The 15,680-nt window shown below is 48.4% G+C and overlaps 1 protein-coding gene across 5 annotated transcripts in view; it reads right to left on the bottom strand.

The window, feature by feature from the left end:
* Positions 1-15,680, bottom strand: part of LOC147122945 (5'-3' DNA helicase ZGRF1-like) — a 153,938-nt gene that overhangs the window by 73,674 nt on the left and 64,584 nt on the right. For all 5 annotated transcript variants that reach the window (XM_085962226.1, XM_085962225.1, XM_085962229.1 and 2 more), the window contains 2 exons: positions 11,815-12,059; positions 10,449-10,608 (listed from right to left, as the gene is read on the bottom strand). In XM_085962226.1, coding sequence (XP_085818352.1) covers positions 10,449-10,608; positions 11,815-12,059 — 405 coding nt within the window. The remainder of the gene's footprint in view (positions 1-10,448; positions 10,609-11,814; positions 12,060-15,680) is intronic.

Raw genomic sequence — 15,680 nt, forward strand, 5'->3', positions numbered from 1 at the left:
CGTTTTGGCATCACTGGCCATCAGAGATGGGAGATGGGGACCTCCCAGCTACCTGGTGACAGAATCAAATATCAGCGACCCACATGTCATACAACACTCAGTCAGGTTGCAGTGAGTGAAATAAACAGGCAAAGTTGAAGGCACTTTATCTAAATGCACATAGCATTCGCAACAAGGTGGGTGAATTAATAGCACTAATAGAAGTAAATGGGTATGATGTAATTGCCATTACAGAGACATGGTTGCAGGGTAACCAAAGCTGGAAACTGAATGTACCAGGGTACTCAATATTTAAGAATGACAGACAAAAAGGAAAAGGAGGTGGCGTAGCGCTGTTAATAAGGGATGAGATCGGTACGATAGAGATAAAAGATCTTGGCTTGGCAGATCGGGATGTAGAACTGGAATCAGTTTGGGTGGAGCTAAGAAACAGCAAAGGGTGGAAAACATTGGTGGGAGTTGTATATAGGCCACCAAACAGTAGTGGTAATGTAGGGCACAGTATCAATCAAGAGATTAGAAGTGCATGTAACAAGGGCAATACGGTAATCATGGGGGACTTTAATCTACATAGTGACTGGGCAAATCAAATTACCACTAATGGTGTGGAGGACAAATTTTTCGAATGCATGCGAGATGGTTTCCTGGATCAGTATGTGGAGGAACCAACCAGGGAACAGGCTATTCTGGATCTGGTACTGTGTAATGAGAAAGGGCTAATCAATAATCTTGTGGTAAAGGGGCCTTTAGGGACAAGTGACCAGAATATGATTGAATTTTATATTAAGTTTGAGAGTGATGTAGTCCAATCTTAAAATAAGGTCTTCAATCTAAACAGAGGAAACTACAAGGGTATGAGGGACAAGTTGGCCATGGTAGATTGGGAGACTACACTAAAAGGTATGAAGGTGGACATAAAATGGCTAACATTCAAGGAAATAATGCATAATTTGCAACAGACATATATTCCTCTAGGGCATAAAAACCCAAAAGGAAAAGTGATCCAACCATGGCTAACAAAAGAAATTAAAGCTAGCATTAAGTCAAAGGAGGAAGCTTATAAAGTTGCCAGAAAAAGCAGTCAACCTGAGGATTGGGATCTTTTTAGAAATCAGCAAAGGGGGACCAAGAAATTGATAAAGAAAGGGAAAATGGAACATGAGCAAAAACTAGTGAAAAATATAAAAGCGGATTGTAAAAGCTTCTATAGGTATGTGAAAAGGAAAAGACTGGCAAAGGTAAATGTAGGTCCTTTACAGTCAGAGATGGAAGAATTTATAATGGGGAATGAGGAAATGGCTGAGAAATTAAATAAATACTTTGTTTCTGTCTTCATCGAGGAAGACATAAAAAACCTCCCAGAAATACGAGAAAACCAAGGGTGTGATGAGAATTTGTAAAAAAACAGTACTAGCAAAATTAATGGGACTAAAAGTCGATAAATCCCAAGGACCGGATGAACTACATCCTAGGGTTTTGAAAGAGGTGGCCATTGGAATATTGGACGCATTGGTTGTCATCTTCCAAAATGCTATAGATTCTGGAATGGTTCCTGCAGATTGGAGGATAGCAAATGTAACCCCGCTATTTAAGAAAGGAGGGAGAGAGAAAACAGGGAACTACAGACCTTTTAGCCTCACATCAGTAGTTGGGAAAATGCTGGAATCTATTATAAAGGATGCAATAACTGGGCACTTAGAAACTAACAGTAAGATTGGGCAGAGTCAACATGGATTTATGAAAGGGAAATCCTGTTTGACAAACCTATTGAGTTCTTTGAGGATGTAACTAGTGGAGTAGACAAAGGGGAACCGGTAGATGTGGTGTACCTGGATTTTCAGAAGACCTTCGATAAAGTCCCACACGAGGTTGGTGAACAAAATTAGGGCACATGGAATTGGGGGTAATATACTAGCATGGATTGAGAATTGGTTAAAAGGAGGAAACAGAGTAGGGTCTTTTTCAGGATGGCAGGATGTGACTAGTGGGGTACCGCAAGGATTGGTGCTTGGGCCCCAGCTATTCACAATCTATATCAATGATTTGGATGAGGGGACTAAATGTAACATTTCCAAATTTGCTGATGATACAAAGCTAGGTAGCAGAGTCAGTTGCGAAGAGGGTGTGAAGAGGCTTCAAGGGGATCTCGACAGGCTCAGTGAGTGGGCGAGAACATGGCAGATGGAATATAATGTGGATAAATGTGAAGTCATCCACTTTTGTAGAAAAAACAGAAAGACAGAATATTTCCTAAATGGTGAAAGATTGGGGAATGCAGATGTTCAAAGGGACCTGGGTGTCCTTGTACATGAGTCACTGAAAGTGAATGTGCAGGTGCAGCAAGCCATTAGGAAGGCAAATGGTATGCTGGTCTTCATTACAAGAGGATTTGAGTACAGGAGTAAAGAAGTCTTACTCCAATTATATAGGGCCTTGGTGAGACCACACCTGGAGTACTGTGTACAATTTTGGTCTCCTTACCTAAGGAAGGATATACTTGCCATAGAGGGAGTGCAACGAAGGTTCGCGAGATTGATTCCTGGGATGGTGGGACTGTCGTATGTGAAGAGATTGAGTTAACTAGGCCTGTATTCTCTTGAATTCAGAAGAATGAGAGGGGATCTCATTGAAGCATACAAAATTATTACAGGGCTTGATGGGATGGATGCTGGGACACGGTTTCCCTTGGCTGGGGAGTCTAGAACCAGGGGCCACAGCCTCAGGATAAAGGGTAGGCCATTCAGGACTGAGATGAGAAGAAATTTCTTCACACAGAGGGTGGTGAATCTTTGGAATTCTCTACCCCAGAGGGCTGTGGAGGCTCAGTCATTGGGTATATTCAAAACAGAAGTCGATAGATTTCTGACTAGTAAGGGCATCAAGGGATATGGCGATGGAGCCGGTGAATGGAGTTGAGGCAGATCAGCCATGATCTCATTGAATGGCGGAGCAGGCTCGAAGGGCCGAATGGCCTACTCCTACTCCTATTTCTTATGTTCATAATGCTAAGTTGCAACATTCTTGCCTTGCCAGTACTAATTCGCATCTTTTCTCTCTGCCAGGGCTTTCACATGTACAGTAGCAGTTGGTGGAGCTCCAAGTCAACGAGTCCTCAGAGGAACTGAGGCGCGGCCCTCACCAAGTTCAGGGCACAGATGCTATAGCCCAGGTGCCATTAATGAAAAGAAGAATCATTGAGGGGCAGCAGAAAATCTGTAATGTACTGGCAGGCCTTCCACGCACACTGTCCATGATTGCAGGGAGAATGGAAGAGTCCAGCTCAAGCATGAGTGGGTTGATGTCGTAGGGCATTGCGAGGATGTGTCCTTCCATGGATAGAGTGGCCAACACCGTGGAACATCAATTGCGGCAATCAAATGAATCCATGCACGCCTTCTCTGGATACTAACATGTCTGGTGCCTTAAATACGATGACAGACACCTTAGCCTTGGCTTTACAGCGTGTCACTGATCTACACCAAGCTGCTCTCCAGCAGAATGGTAGGAGTGACGTGTGGCTGGCCCATGAGAGGGATGATGGCAAGAGGGAACATGGAAGTGGGAACTCCACTCAAAGCACTTCCACTTCTCACCCATTGCAACCCCCCTACCTCAGTCAATACCCAATATGCTGCCTCCTCTCCCAATGGCCGAGTCTGTCCCTGCACAGGTGCAGGTGGAGCAGTTTTGGCTGGGCCCTCATGGGCTTCAACATTCCGAAGTCGTCGGCCAAGTGTATCTCAACAGTCAGAGCAGCCTGTCTCTTCCTCTGCTCAAGCCACGTGGGTTGCACCACGTAGGAGTGGTAGGAAAAGGAAGAGCAAAGCTTTGTAATTTACCAAGAGTATGCACATGGGTGTATGAGAAAATGTTAATTTGTTAAGTTTCCATTGTTTAGTGCAATCACATAAAATTTATTAGTTTGCACCACTTTCCCGTGTTGCCCATTCTTGGTTGCTGGGTGGCAACTCACCTTTTCAGTTGCTTGTTGATGAATGGGAAGACATGAATTGACAGGGGGATGTGCAATGGGTGGTTGGTTGGTTATAGGACTGGTTTGCGTCAGTGGGATGGGACAAAAAGAGGGGTTGTGGGGGAGGAGGAGGGGTTATGGGGGAGGAGAGTAGTTGTTGGATGTGATTTTTACATTGGTCCAGTGGTGGTAACTAACTGAATCTTACAGCTATAAAGGAATCCCTGGCACCCCGGGCAGAAATATGAGCGGCTAGTGCTGCACTGGGGACGCCATCTTCCTCCTCCTGGGATTCATCCACAGACGATGTGTGCTCAGCCCCTTGTTCCTCCTGCAGCTCCAATTTTTGTTGCAGCACAATTTTGTGCAGAGCGCAGCACATCACAATCATTCTGGAGACCCTGGCTGGCGAGTACTGAAGGGCGCCTCCAGATCTGTCCAGGCACCTGAAGCGCATCTTGAGCATGCCGATTGCTTGCACAATGACACATCTGTCTCTGGCAGTGCCCTGGAAAGATCGGGAGGTAAAAAAGTTGAGAGCAATGGTCACTTTCACAGCCACTGGTAATGCGTGGCCACAAGGCATAGCCACCAGGTCCTCTTCTTCTAGGAGGTTGCAGATATCTGCCACCACCTGACGCAACAACCTCAGCCTCTGAAAGCACTGTTCTTCCGAGAGGTCAAGGAAGCTGAGCCTTTGCCTGTACACCGTTACTCGTGTAGTGCCTCCTGTGAGCTTGACCACTCTCCTCTCTGCTGATCACCTGTAGGTATCTCCACAGCAGTCTGATGCTGCTGCTGATGGTCATCTGATCTACGGCGCCACCTATCTTGATCACAATGGCCTAGAAATTCAGTATAGCCACTTTTGGGGCAGTAAAGTCGGGCGGCCGTTAAAGTTTGCGCCCAGCGCAAAGTCGCGCCCCCTTCGCCGATATTCAGTCGCAACGCCCCAAGAGGTTGCTGCTGCGCTAAGACAGGCGATGCACGACTATCTTTAGGCGCTAAGCCGGCGGTGCTGAGCGATACCACCGGGGCCGGGCGCAGCGCAGGTGCGGCGAGTTTTTGATTGACAGCAGACACTCTGGCGCCGGTCAGCTCTTAAAGGGGGAGGGTGGATTTGTTTGCCTGCCGCGCCCTGCACACTGCAGCCCTCAACCTAGGCCTGACCACTTCAGCTTCACCTGTACAACGCCCAGGACTATGGAGAAGGCCAGGGAGAGCGCGCAGCGCTTCAGCGACAGTGACCTGAGGGTGCTGGTTGGCGGAGTGGAGCGCAGGCGCCATGTTTTGTACCCAGGTGGCAAGAGGCCGCTGCCCAGCGCCTACCGGAAAGCCTGGAGGGAGGTGTCCAACAGGGTCTCTTCCAACAGCGTGGTTGCCAGGACTGCTGTGCAATGCCGGAAGAAGTTCAACGACCTCACTCGGGTTGTCAGGGTGAGTACCCTTTCCAGTGTCCTCCTCATCCTTGCATGTGCACCTCACATTATGGGCAAAGGGACCTGAAAGCCCTAATGGCCAGCCCTCATCCAGCAGCTATGGGACTGGCATGAAAATCACTTGCACATTCAGCACTTTACACACTGTCCAAGCTATTCAACCATGGGAGGCAGTGCAGACAAGATCAGGGCTACACACTGTCCAAACTATTCGACCATGGGAGGCAGTGCAGACAAGATCAGGGCTACACACTGTCCAAGCTATTCGACCATGGGAGGCAGTGCAGACAAGATCAGGGCTATACACTGTACAAGCTATTCGACCATGGGAGGCAGTGCAGACAAGATCAGGGCTACACACTGTACTTAGAGACCGTCCTTTCTCTTGCAGGCCAAGGTTGCGCACAACCGGCGCAACCAAACAGAGACCGGGGGAGGCCGTCCTGACATCAAAGAGCTCTCCGACCTCGACCAGCGTGTGGAGCGCATTATGGGAGGCCGGCTGATTGGCCCCGTCGCCACTGGAGATGCCGACCCTGTTCTGGGCACCAATGGTAAGGGCATGACCTTTTGGACCTCTCTCGTTCCACTTGCGCATCAGATCAGCATCCTTTGCCACTGTCCGACCAATGCGGTGAATGGCACCACTCATGCCTCCCTCGCTGCCGCCCTGTCCTCACTCTAAAGCTACTCTTGTGCCTTCCTGCTTTCAGATGGTGAATCGCCAGGTGAGGAGGCGGGCCCTCAAGCTGCCACTGTCAGCCCTTCGGAAGACGAGGAGGAGGAAGAGGAAGCCGGCCCATCAGTGCCACCCTCAGCCGCGCCAGCCCATGCCGATGTAGGGGACACGTCTTCCCTGGAGGGGAGCCGGGGGGAAGGGTCGGAGGAGAGTGAAGCTCCGGGGCCCAGCGGCCTGCAGCAACGCGGGAGGGGTGGGGAAACTCGGCGGACTTCTCCCCAGAGGGTGAGTGCGGCCTCCAGTCCTGCGACGGTCAGTGCAGAGGAGGTGCGCCTCCTAGAGGAAATGGCCGTCCAGGCTGAGCGCAGGCACACTGAGCTCATGGCTGCAGTGGCACGGATGCCTGACTCCATAGAGTCACTGGCAAGGAGTGTGCAGGAATTCGGGTCAGCACAGGCCAGGAGTCTGCAGGACATCGCGGCAGCACAGGCCACGAGTCTGCAGGACTTCACGGCAGCACAGGCGGCTTCTAGCCAAGTGCTCAGTCGTGCCGTCCATTCACTGGCTGGTGTATTGCGGACACAGACCAGGGCCACACGGGCACTAACTGCTGCCACCCTCGCTGGATCAGCCAGGCCTCGCCAGGGCACTCGCCGCGCAGCAGCAGCAGCCCAGCAATCTGTCCTTCAGCTGGTTGCTGCGCATGCTGCACTGCTGGCCCGTGCGAGTGCCATTGTGTCAGGCGACCAGCGAGCACCTGTGATCTGCCAGGTTGCCACCATTCCTGCAGCCGACACTGCCACTCCGCCATTGCAGCTGCCACGAGCTGCTGGACAGACTGCTGCCGCCCAGCCACAGTTGGAGCAGTCAGCAGCCGGCCCCTCCAAGGCCAGAGCTGGTGCAGGCCGACCCCCAAGGGCATCTGCCGTCTCGCCATCTGCTCCTCAGCAGCCTTCCCCCAGCCTTGCTGCAGCCACTGGGCTCCCATTGAGGAGGAGCAGCAGGGCGGGCAGGGGCCAGGCAAGGATGCGCAAGGCATCGCCCTCGCAGGGCAAAAAGTAGAGGTATGCACAAATGCCTGGTGCTTGTTGGAAGGCTGACACTTGTGCAGTTGTTTTTGTGTAAGGCCGAGACTGGTGTCTTTCTTTATTTGTGTAAGGCCGAGACTGGTGTCTTTCTTTCTTTTTGTAAGGCCGAGGCTGGTATTTTTGTGTTTTTGGAGGGGGCTTCTCCACATGAGCATGTAATGTGGGAAGGGCAGAGGTTTTCAATAAATTTTTGTTGTTAAATTGCAGTGTGCATGGTTTTTTGGTTAAGTCCTGGTTGCCCTGCTCGGCTGAGGGCTTGTGGAGCGGCTACATTCATCTGCTGACATTGGCACAAGCCAGTCCCTGAGAGGGGGCCTAGAACCGACGTTCAATAAGCCGGCGACGGGCGGCCCTTGCACTTTGTGCCTCCCTCCTGTACTGGTCCTCCTCCTCCTGCTCCTCCTCCTCAGGTGGTCCTCCAATGTGTGGTGGCAGTGGCTGAGTCCTGCGGATAGCCAGGTTGTGCAGCATGCAGCAAACGACGACGAAATGGGAGACTCGCTCCGGCGAATACTGCAGTGCTCCCCCGGAACGATCGAGACAGCGGAACCGTTGCTTCAGGACGCCGATTGTTTGTTCGATGGTGTTCCTGGTCGATTGATGGCTCTCGTTGTATCGCTCTTCAGCAGGGGTGCTGGGCGCACGGAGCGGGGTCATCAGCCAGGTACACAAAGGATAGCCTTTGTCCCCGATAAGCCATCCTCGTGGGTGAGGCTGGGCCTGGAACATGTCTGCCACAGAAGTCTGTCGGAGGATGAAGGCATCGTGGCTGCTGCCTGGAAAGCGGGCATTGACAGCTAGGATGAGCTGCCTGTGGTCACACACCAGCTGTACGTTCAGCGAATGGTAGCCCTTCCGGTTGCGGTAATCCTCGGCATTCTCCAGAGGTGCCCGCAAAGCCACATGCGTACAGTCAATGGCGCCCTGCACCATGGGGAAGCCCGCGAATGCTGCAAAGCCCATTGCACGCTGTTGCTGCTTGGCAAGGGCCATGGAGAAGGAGATGAACTGACGTCTCCTTTTGAAAAGGGCATTGGTCACCTGGCGGATGCAGCAATGCACGGCGAACTGGGAGATGTTGGCAATGTCGCCAGTAGCGGCTTGGAAGGAGCCGGTGGCATAAAAGTTGAGAGCCACCGTCACCTTCACTGCCACCGACAGAGACGTCCTGCACCTCAGCTGTGGCTGCAGATCACCGGCAAGCAGCTGGCAGATCTCTGTGACCACCTCCCTTCTGAATCGCAGCCTCCGAACACACTGCTCCTCAGACATCTGGAGATAGGAGAACTGCTGGCGGTATACCCTGGGTGGGTAAGGCCTCCTTTGCCGACGCCTGTTGCCCCCTCTCCGTCTAGCCAGGGCTGCCAGTCTCTCATGGCGTCTGAGCCCTTTGGATGTAATTGAGAAAGCCAGCGTTTACACCCATTGCAGCCCCCATAATATGCTGGCAAACAATGAGATGTCAATGAAGGCAAAAACTTTTTGAAAGCTGTGGCCTGAAGCCAGAAGTACCTGTCCGAGTGTTGGGCCAAAGCAGCAAGCTATCTACCTTGGTCTCTCTCCAAAGATCCGTTTCGCAAGAAGGTGTGCTGCAAAATGGCAGCATTTTATATTGCAGGATGAGTGCCCTTTAATTTGCGCCCCCCGCATCGGCTGAGCACCGTTCCACTTCACAGTCGCTAGGGGCGCCAGGCGCACAATGGGGCGGCGCGACTGAAGTTCCGGTTGGGGGCGCACAAAGGGCGTTGCACGAGGAAATGACGTCATGATCTGCGCATGCAGCTGAGCGCGCGCAAAGACTTTGCGCCGCCGCTAAATCTCTAGTGAAGTTGGGGCGAGGCGCAGTTCGCGCTTCGCCCGGGCGCAAGCCGCCTCGCGCCCGGAATCTACTCCTCCTAAGGCGCTAACGGCTGGCGCAACCAACTGAATTTCTAGGCCCAAATCTCCAAAGTGCAGAAATTAGGCTCTCACCACAAGTACTCTCAACAAACCCTTTCCCAGTGGTAGGCAAGGAAGCAGCTGTGGGCACTGAGTATTTATTGCTGTATCTGCCTGACTTTTAATGAGCCCCATAAATTGCTGTTCTCTTCTCGTCTTGGTTTCAATGGCGAGTTTCAGGAACCCCAGGAAACCTGTGTATGCACCGTTAAATTTAAATGCCACTGCAATTCAGTGACTTACATATTCAAATCGCTAACCCAGCTCTCTGGATTGGGTTACGCACACACAGCCGAAAGTGCCAGAGTTAAACCCGGAAGTCAGAGCGCTGGAGCCGACTTCCGGACACACTGACATCTTCCATGACTTTAACCCCCACCCCCCCTCCCCACCCACACTTAAATCCTTGAGCTCCTCAATGTTAAAATTTCTTCCACCGACTCCATGAGTAGTGCTGAAATAGCTGAGGGTGAAACTCAGAGAGACCCAGGGGTCTGAGCAGACTTAATGCTCAATGGGCTCAACCATTACAGGCAACAGAGCCCATAAAATGCTGAACTACAGAGCAAAACAATAGAGTACATATAGCAAAATGAATCAGTACAAGTCAGAGGAAGTCATACCCAAACTCATTAGGTCTCTCATCCAATCACATCTTGAATACTGTGTCCAGTTTTGGTCATGAAAACATAGGGAAACATTCGAGCCCTGGAGGTAGTACAGTGAACAGCCATAAGCCTGTTCCTTGTTAATAAGAGGACAGAAGAATGAAGAAAATCTTGAGAAACATAGGCTTTCCAACCTTGAAGTATCTGAGAGGTGATGTTTTGAATATAGTAAACAGTAGGACAAGGTAAATCTGGTAAATTACGAGAGTAGGACAAGGGGAACACAGGTCCAAACTAGTAAAGGCCAAATTTAGGACTGATATCAGGAAATTCTTTTTCATGCACAGAATGATAACCACACAAAACAGACTTCTTGATAGACTGGTGGCAAACAAGCCTAACCATGTCCTCACCCAGCTTCTAGATTCATGCACTTCCAGCAGGGGGGGTTGTTCAATTGCAATAAAAACAGGCACAGGAGGCAATTTTTCTCCCTTCTTAGTTTGGAACTAATTTTACTGCCACATTGGCTATTAGCAATCTATCACAGGCCAGAGACTGAACTGGAGACCTTTCCAGTCTGTTGGGCTCAATGCCATCCTATGTGGTATACTTACCACCAACCCAATGGGAGGCATTAGGAAAGGTACTTATGAAAAGTCAAATCAAATAATTGTAAAAACATGCTCCACATTTGGTTTGACACGCTGAAATGCCACTCACCCAAGCAGTACTCTGTCCACAGCAACATTAGTAGAGGCAGAGATTAGAAGTTTCCACGGGGCCTGCCTGGGACCCTCAGCTGCTTCACTTTCTTCAAAAAGATGAACAAGAAATAAAACCATAACAGCCAACAGGTAGCTCTTCCCAGCTCCATAAACACCTGAATTAGAAAGGTCACAAAAGAAACACCTACTGTGACATATTCAGCTGAAAAAGCAAAAATATTTCTGATGTATTTTTTTCTTTAAAAACACACAGAAACAGCAGTTATTAGAAAGGCTTCTTTCACCATTGAGGAGACACAACGTGATTGCAATAATCACCCTGAATCCAAGATATCAAAGTGGGAATATAAGTGAATGCAATGATTTGGAAGAAGCATAAATGGAAATGGCCACTTGAGGGCAGTGCATTATTCCACAGGGCAGATCAGCATAGATAGTGGGCCAGAATTTACTGTAAAAATAATGGAGAGTCTAACTGTTCGCACTGTTACTTATGCGCACATCAGCCAGCAACTTCAGGCGAGCGAGCACAGATGCGCCGTTAAATGCAAAAATCCAGATGTTGCCATCCGAGATGCGCCCACTCCTCCGTAAGCTGCGTGAAAACAGCATCTCACTGTCTGGCTCCCCATTCCAATATATTGAACGGCGTGAAGTTCCTGTACAAATGTTGTAGATACGGACTAAACTCACCACGGAAAATTAGAGCTTGACGATTTCAGTCTAAGTACCCTTTTTAACGCTGTGAGAAGTCTTAATTACTGTCAAATAACCTGTCTGGCACTGAAAATTCGCTTTTGCAAGTGTGGAGTCTCATTCCTTCAACTTTTAATTGATGTTGGAGGTTTTTTTTTAACTTCTACTTTCTCTCTTAATCCAATCTTTCTTTCCCTCCCTTTATTTCACTTTCTGTACCTGATTTGACATTCAATTCACTATTCTAACTGACATTTCCAGGTTCAGACTCTGTGCTGTTCATTAACAATTCTTCAATCCGATTGGTTAAGGAGACACTGTTCACACAGATCCCAGATGCTCTGTAGAGGGTGCTGCTCCACTAACTCCCACTAGCAGCAACTTCCAGTGCAAAGTCTCATGGAAATTAAATGGGCAAGGGCAAGTCTAACGAACGGCAGGTGCTGGTTGTTCGCCGGCTACAGCAAATTCCGGCCCAATCTGGATCTGCCCAAAAATTAATTCAAAAAAAATAGATGTCCTGGCTGAGTTGGATAGGCAGTTTTTCTGTGGTATTTAGAGCATATTGAATGAAGATAAATGGAATATAAAAGTTTAAAAATTGTGAAGGAGAAAAAAAAAACCACACAGGAACAAAAAATTAAGGAACATTTACTTGTTTTTACCATGTATGACTGTGACTGGTAGAATGAGATCCTGGGGGCTCTTGCCCTTAGCCATCATTATAGCTACTTGTCTGAATGCAGCTGCCTGATCCGTATTCAGGTGAAACTTCGGTATCATTTCCGTCACCAATGCAACTGCCCTTTCTTTGCACAACAATCCAGTCATTACCACTGGCATTGTTAACGCAGGAGAAACAAATCTTCCTCTTGCAGACCTGACTATTGCTTCATCATTACCACAAGACCTACAGATTGAAACACATATCAGTTTTTTAAAGGATGAAATAGCTTTTTAATTAATACAGAAGCATGGCCTTAGAAAACTTGCCACTTTTTAATACTATTAATGTTTAATAAAAACACAGAATACCAGTACACAACTATTTATTTCCAATATGATGAGCTATAAGATTGATTTATATCCTTCAACTTCCAATAAAAAGAAAATAAACAAAAATGGCAGAATATAATCTCTTTGCTCTGTAGTCGACATTTCATGCAAGAGTGTTCTGCAATATCATGGGAACAGGAGGAAAAAAGTTAAAACTATTCTCTGGCACTGACATTCCACCTTAATGACTGTAAAAGCAAGCCAAGGTTATACGGTAATTTGTGTTCAATTTAAGTACCGTGACCCAGTTTCCTCTGACAAATATGTGTTTTTGTATGACTGCTAGAGAAACTAAATTAATTAAATGTAGACTTTCAATACATTATACAGGTTTAGATCAGGTCAGAGTTTTAGCCAATTAAACTCTATTTAATCCTTTCCTTTATCACCTTGCTTCAATTTACCAGAAAACCTGTTTTGTTTTTAATCAAAAAAAAGTATCAATTGCTCTATGTGGAAGTGCTAAATGGTGCAAGTTTCTTCATACCGAGTACTAGTGTCCTTCACACACTAGACACTAACTTGAGCATTACCGAGTGTCTCACGTCCTGATTTCCCAAAGCCTTTCCACCATCTACAAGGCACAAGTCAGGAGTGTGATTTTTTTTTTCCGCTTATGGGATCCAGGCGTCGCTGGCAAAGCCAGCATTTATTGCCCATCCCTAGTTGCCCTTGAGAAGGTGGTGGTGAGCCGCCTTCTTGAACCGCTGCAGTCCGTGTGGTGAAGGTACTCCCACAGTGCTGTTAGGTAGGTAGATTAGGTAGACTTGGAGGGGAACTTGATGGAATACTCTCCACTTGCCTGGATGAGTGAAGCTCCAACAACACTCAAGAAGCTCAACACCATCCAAGACAAAGCAGCCCACTTGATTGGCACCCCATCCACCACCTTAAACATTCACTCCCTCCACCACCGGCGTACCGTGGCTGCAGTGTGTACCATCTACAAGATGCACTGCAGCAACTTGCCAAGGCTTCTTCGGCAGCACCTCCCAAACCCGTAACCTCTACCACCTAGAAGAACAAGGGCAGCAGGCGCATGGGAACACCATCATCTGCAAGTTCCCCTCCAAGTCACACACCATCCTGACTTGGAAGTATATCGCCGATCCTTCATCGTCGCTGGGTTAAAATCCTGGAACTCCCTCCCCAACAGCACTGTGGGAGTACCTTCACCACACGGACTGCAGCGGTTCAAGAAGGCGGCTCACCACCACCTTCTCAAGGGCAACTAGGGATGGGCAATAAATGCTGGCCTTGTCAGCGATGCCTACATTGCATGAACGAATAAAAAAAAAAATCTACCAAATAGGATAGTGTCCAGGTGGTTCAGTTGATAAACAAACTGCCCAGTGAGTAGCTGAGACATCCAGACGAGGGAGGTCTCTGGTATGACACCCCCAGGTTGTTAGTGATTTAGATAGTCTAAGCCAGGGTGTCAGTTGAGGCACTACAATTGGTCTCAGTGCCCTTGGGTTAGGGAGGGGTAAAAAGAGCAGCCCGGATTCCTGTTTCAGATTGCTATCTAGCGACTCTCCTGCTTGAAAATGCGCATGTTGTTTGAGATAAGATGGGGTAGAATTTCCACTGGTAATTTCGGCACAAGATTGGCGGAAACCCCAGAGAAATGGCGGAAACCCCCAAAGTTATTTAAGGACATGAGGGTAGAATTTCTGCAAGAATTCTCCTGATGTGTCTTGGCTTGATGTTCCCCCACCCCGCTTCCCTCCATCACTCACACATGAAGAATGTCTACGAGGGCAGGCACTAGCTATGAAACCAGAAGTCGATGGTTTTAGGTGAGAAGGGGAGAAAAAAGTACTAAAAAACCCATAAACACAGTATTGCCAACCCCACTGCCTCATAAATCAGGAGGCAAACTCTTAAAAATCAAGAGATTTGGTACATAAATCATGAGTTGCTATTTTTTTCAAACATAAACCAATATAGATGAGATCATAAGTTTTATCCTCACTACACGAGCATGTTCATCTTTATCACCTTGGATAATCAGGTTAAAAGCAAACCTCAAAACACTGAAGACTGATTAAACATTGTTTAAGAAGCATTAAATCAGACATTTCCCATTTTATTTGGAAATGTCAAAACATAAAAATTGTGCATACCCTTAAGCTCTCCAAGGCAACACAGAGGCCTAGGAAGTCCTAACCTACCGTATTATACAGTTGTTTAGCAGCAGAAGAGTTATTTTATCAGTTGTAAATGCAAAAATGTTCTTTTCCCCTTTCTTAAACCTCTCAATTTTTCCCTGATTTTTCTTCCCCTGAAATTGTAACTCAACAATTAATGGGAATACGATATCAAAATACTGCAGATGCTGGAAATCCGAAACAACAACAGAAAATGCTGGAAAAACTCAGCAGGCCAGTCAACATCCGTGGAGAGAAATTAGAGTCAACGTTTCGGGTCAAAACCCTTTATCAAGACTAAAGAGGCACAGGGAATGAAATAGATTAAGAGGCCGGGCTGGGAGAGAACAAATGAGAAGAGACATTAAGAGGTATTCAAAACGAGACGAGATGGTGATAGGACTAGTGGAGACAAAAGACGGCTCTAGATTAGGTGTGAAATGCGCTGGCAGAACGGGAGACAGCTGCCATGTGGGAGAGAGAAAAAAAAAAAAGGGGGGGGGGGGGGGGGGAGGCCAAAACAAAGGTGTGGATAAAAAATATAAGTAAAAATGTAACAGGGGCCAAGGTTATGATCTGAAATTGTTGAACTTGATATTGAGTCCGGAAGGCTGTAAAGTACCTAATCGGAAGATGAGGTGTGGTTCCTCGAGTTTACGTTGAGCTTCCGTGGAACAATGCAAGAGGCCGAGGACGGTGAGGTCCGAGTGGGAATGGAGCGGTGAATTAAAATGACAGGCGACCAGAAGCTCAGGGTCACCCTTACGGACTGAACGGAGGTGTTCCGCAAAGCGGTCACCCAATCTGCATTTGGTCTCCCCAATGTAGAGGTGACCGCATCGTGAGCAGTGAATACAGTATACTAGATTGCAAGAAGTACAAGTAAATCGCTGTTTCACCTGGAAGGGGCGTTTGGGGCCCGGGACAGTGGGAAGGGGGGAGGTATAAGGGCAGGTGTTACATCTCCTGTGCTTGCACGGGAAGGTGCCAGGCGAAGGGGAAGGGGTGCTGGGGGTGGCAGAGGAGTGGACTAGGGTGTCTCGGAGGGAGCGGTCCCTACGGAATGCTGAAAGGGGAGGGGAGGGGAAGATGCATTTGGTGGTGGGATCACTTTGGAGGTGGCAGAAATGGCGGAGGATGATCCGTTGAATGTGGAGGCTGGTGGGGTGAAAGGTGAGGACAAGGGGAACCCTATCGTGGTTCCGGGAGGGAGGGGCAGGGGAGTAATGGGAATATGTATTTAAACTTTATATATGTGGTGCTGGCAGGTGAAACTGTACGCGTCCATGTGGCCCCTGATGACGAAATTCTTTAGACACCTCCTG

Source organism: Somniosus microcephalus, chromosome 2 (assembly GCF_052327205.1).
Source record: "Somniosus microcephalus isolate GS21.2 chromosome 2, FLI_Smic_1.0, whole genome shotgun sequence".
Classification (NCBI taxonomy): domain Eukaryota; kingdom Metazoa; phylum Chordata; class Chondrichthyes; order Squaliformes; family Somniosidae; genus Somniosus; species Somniosus microcephalus.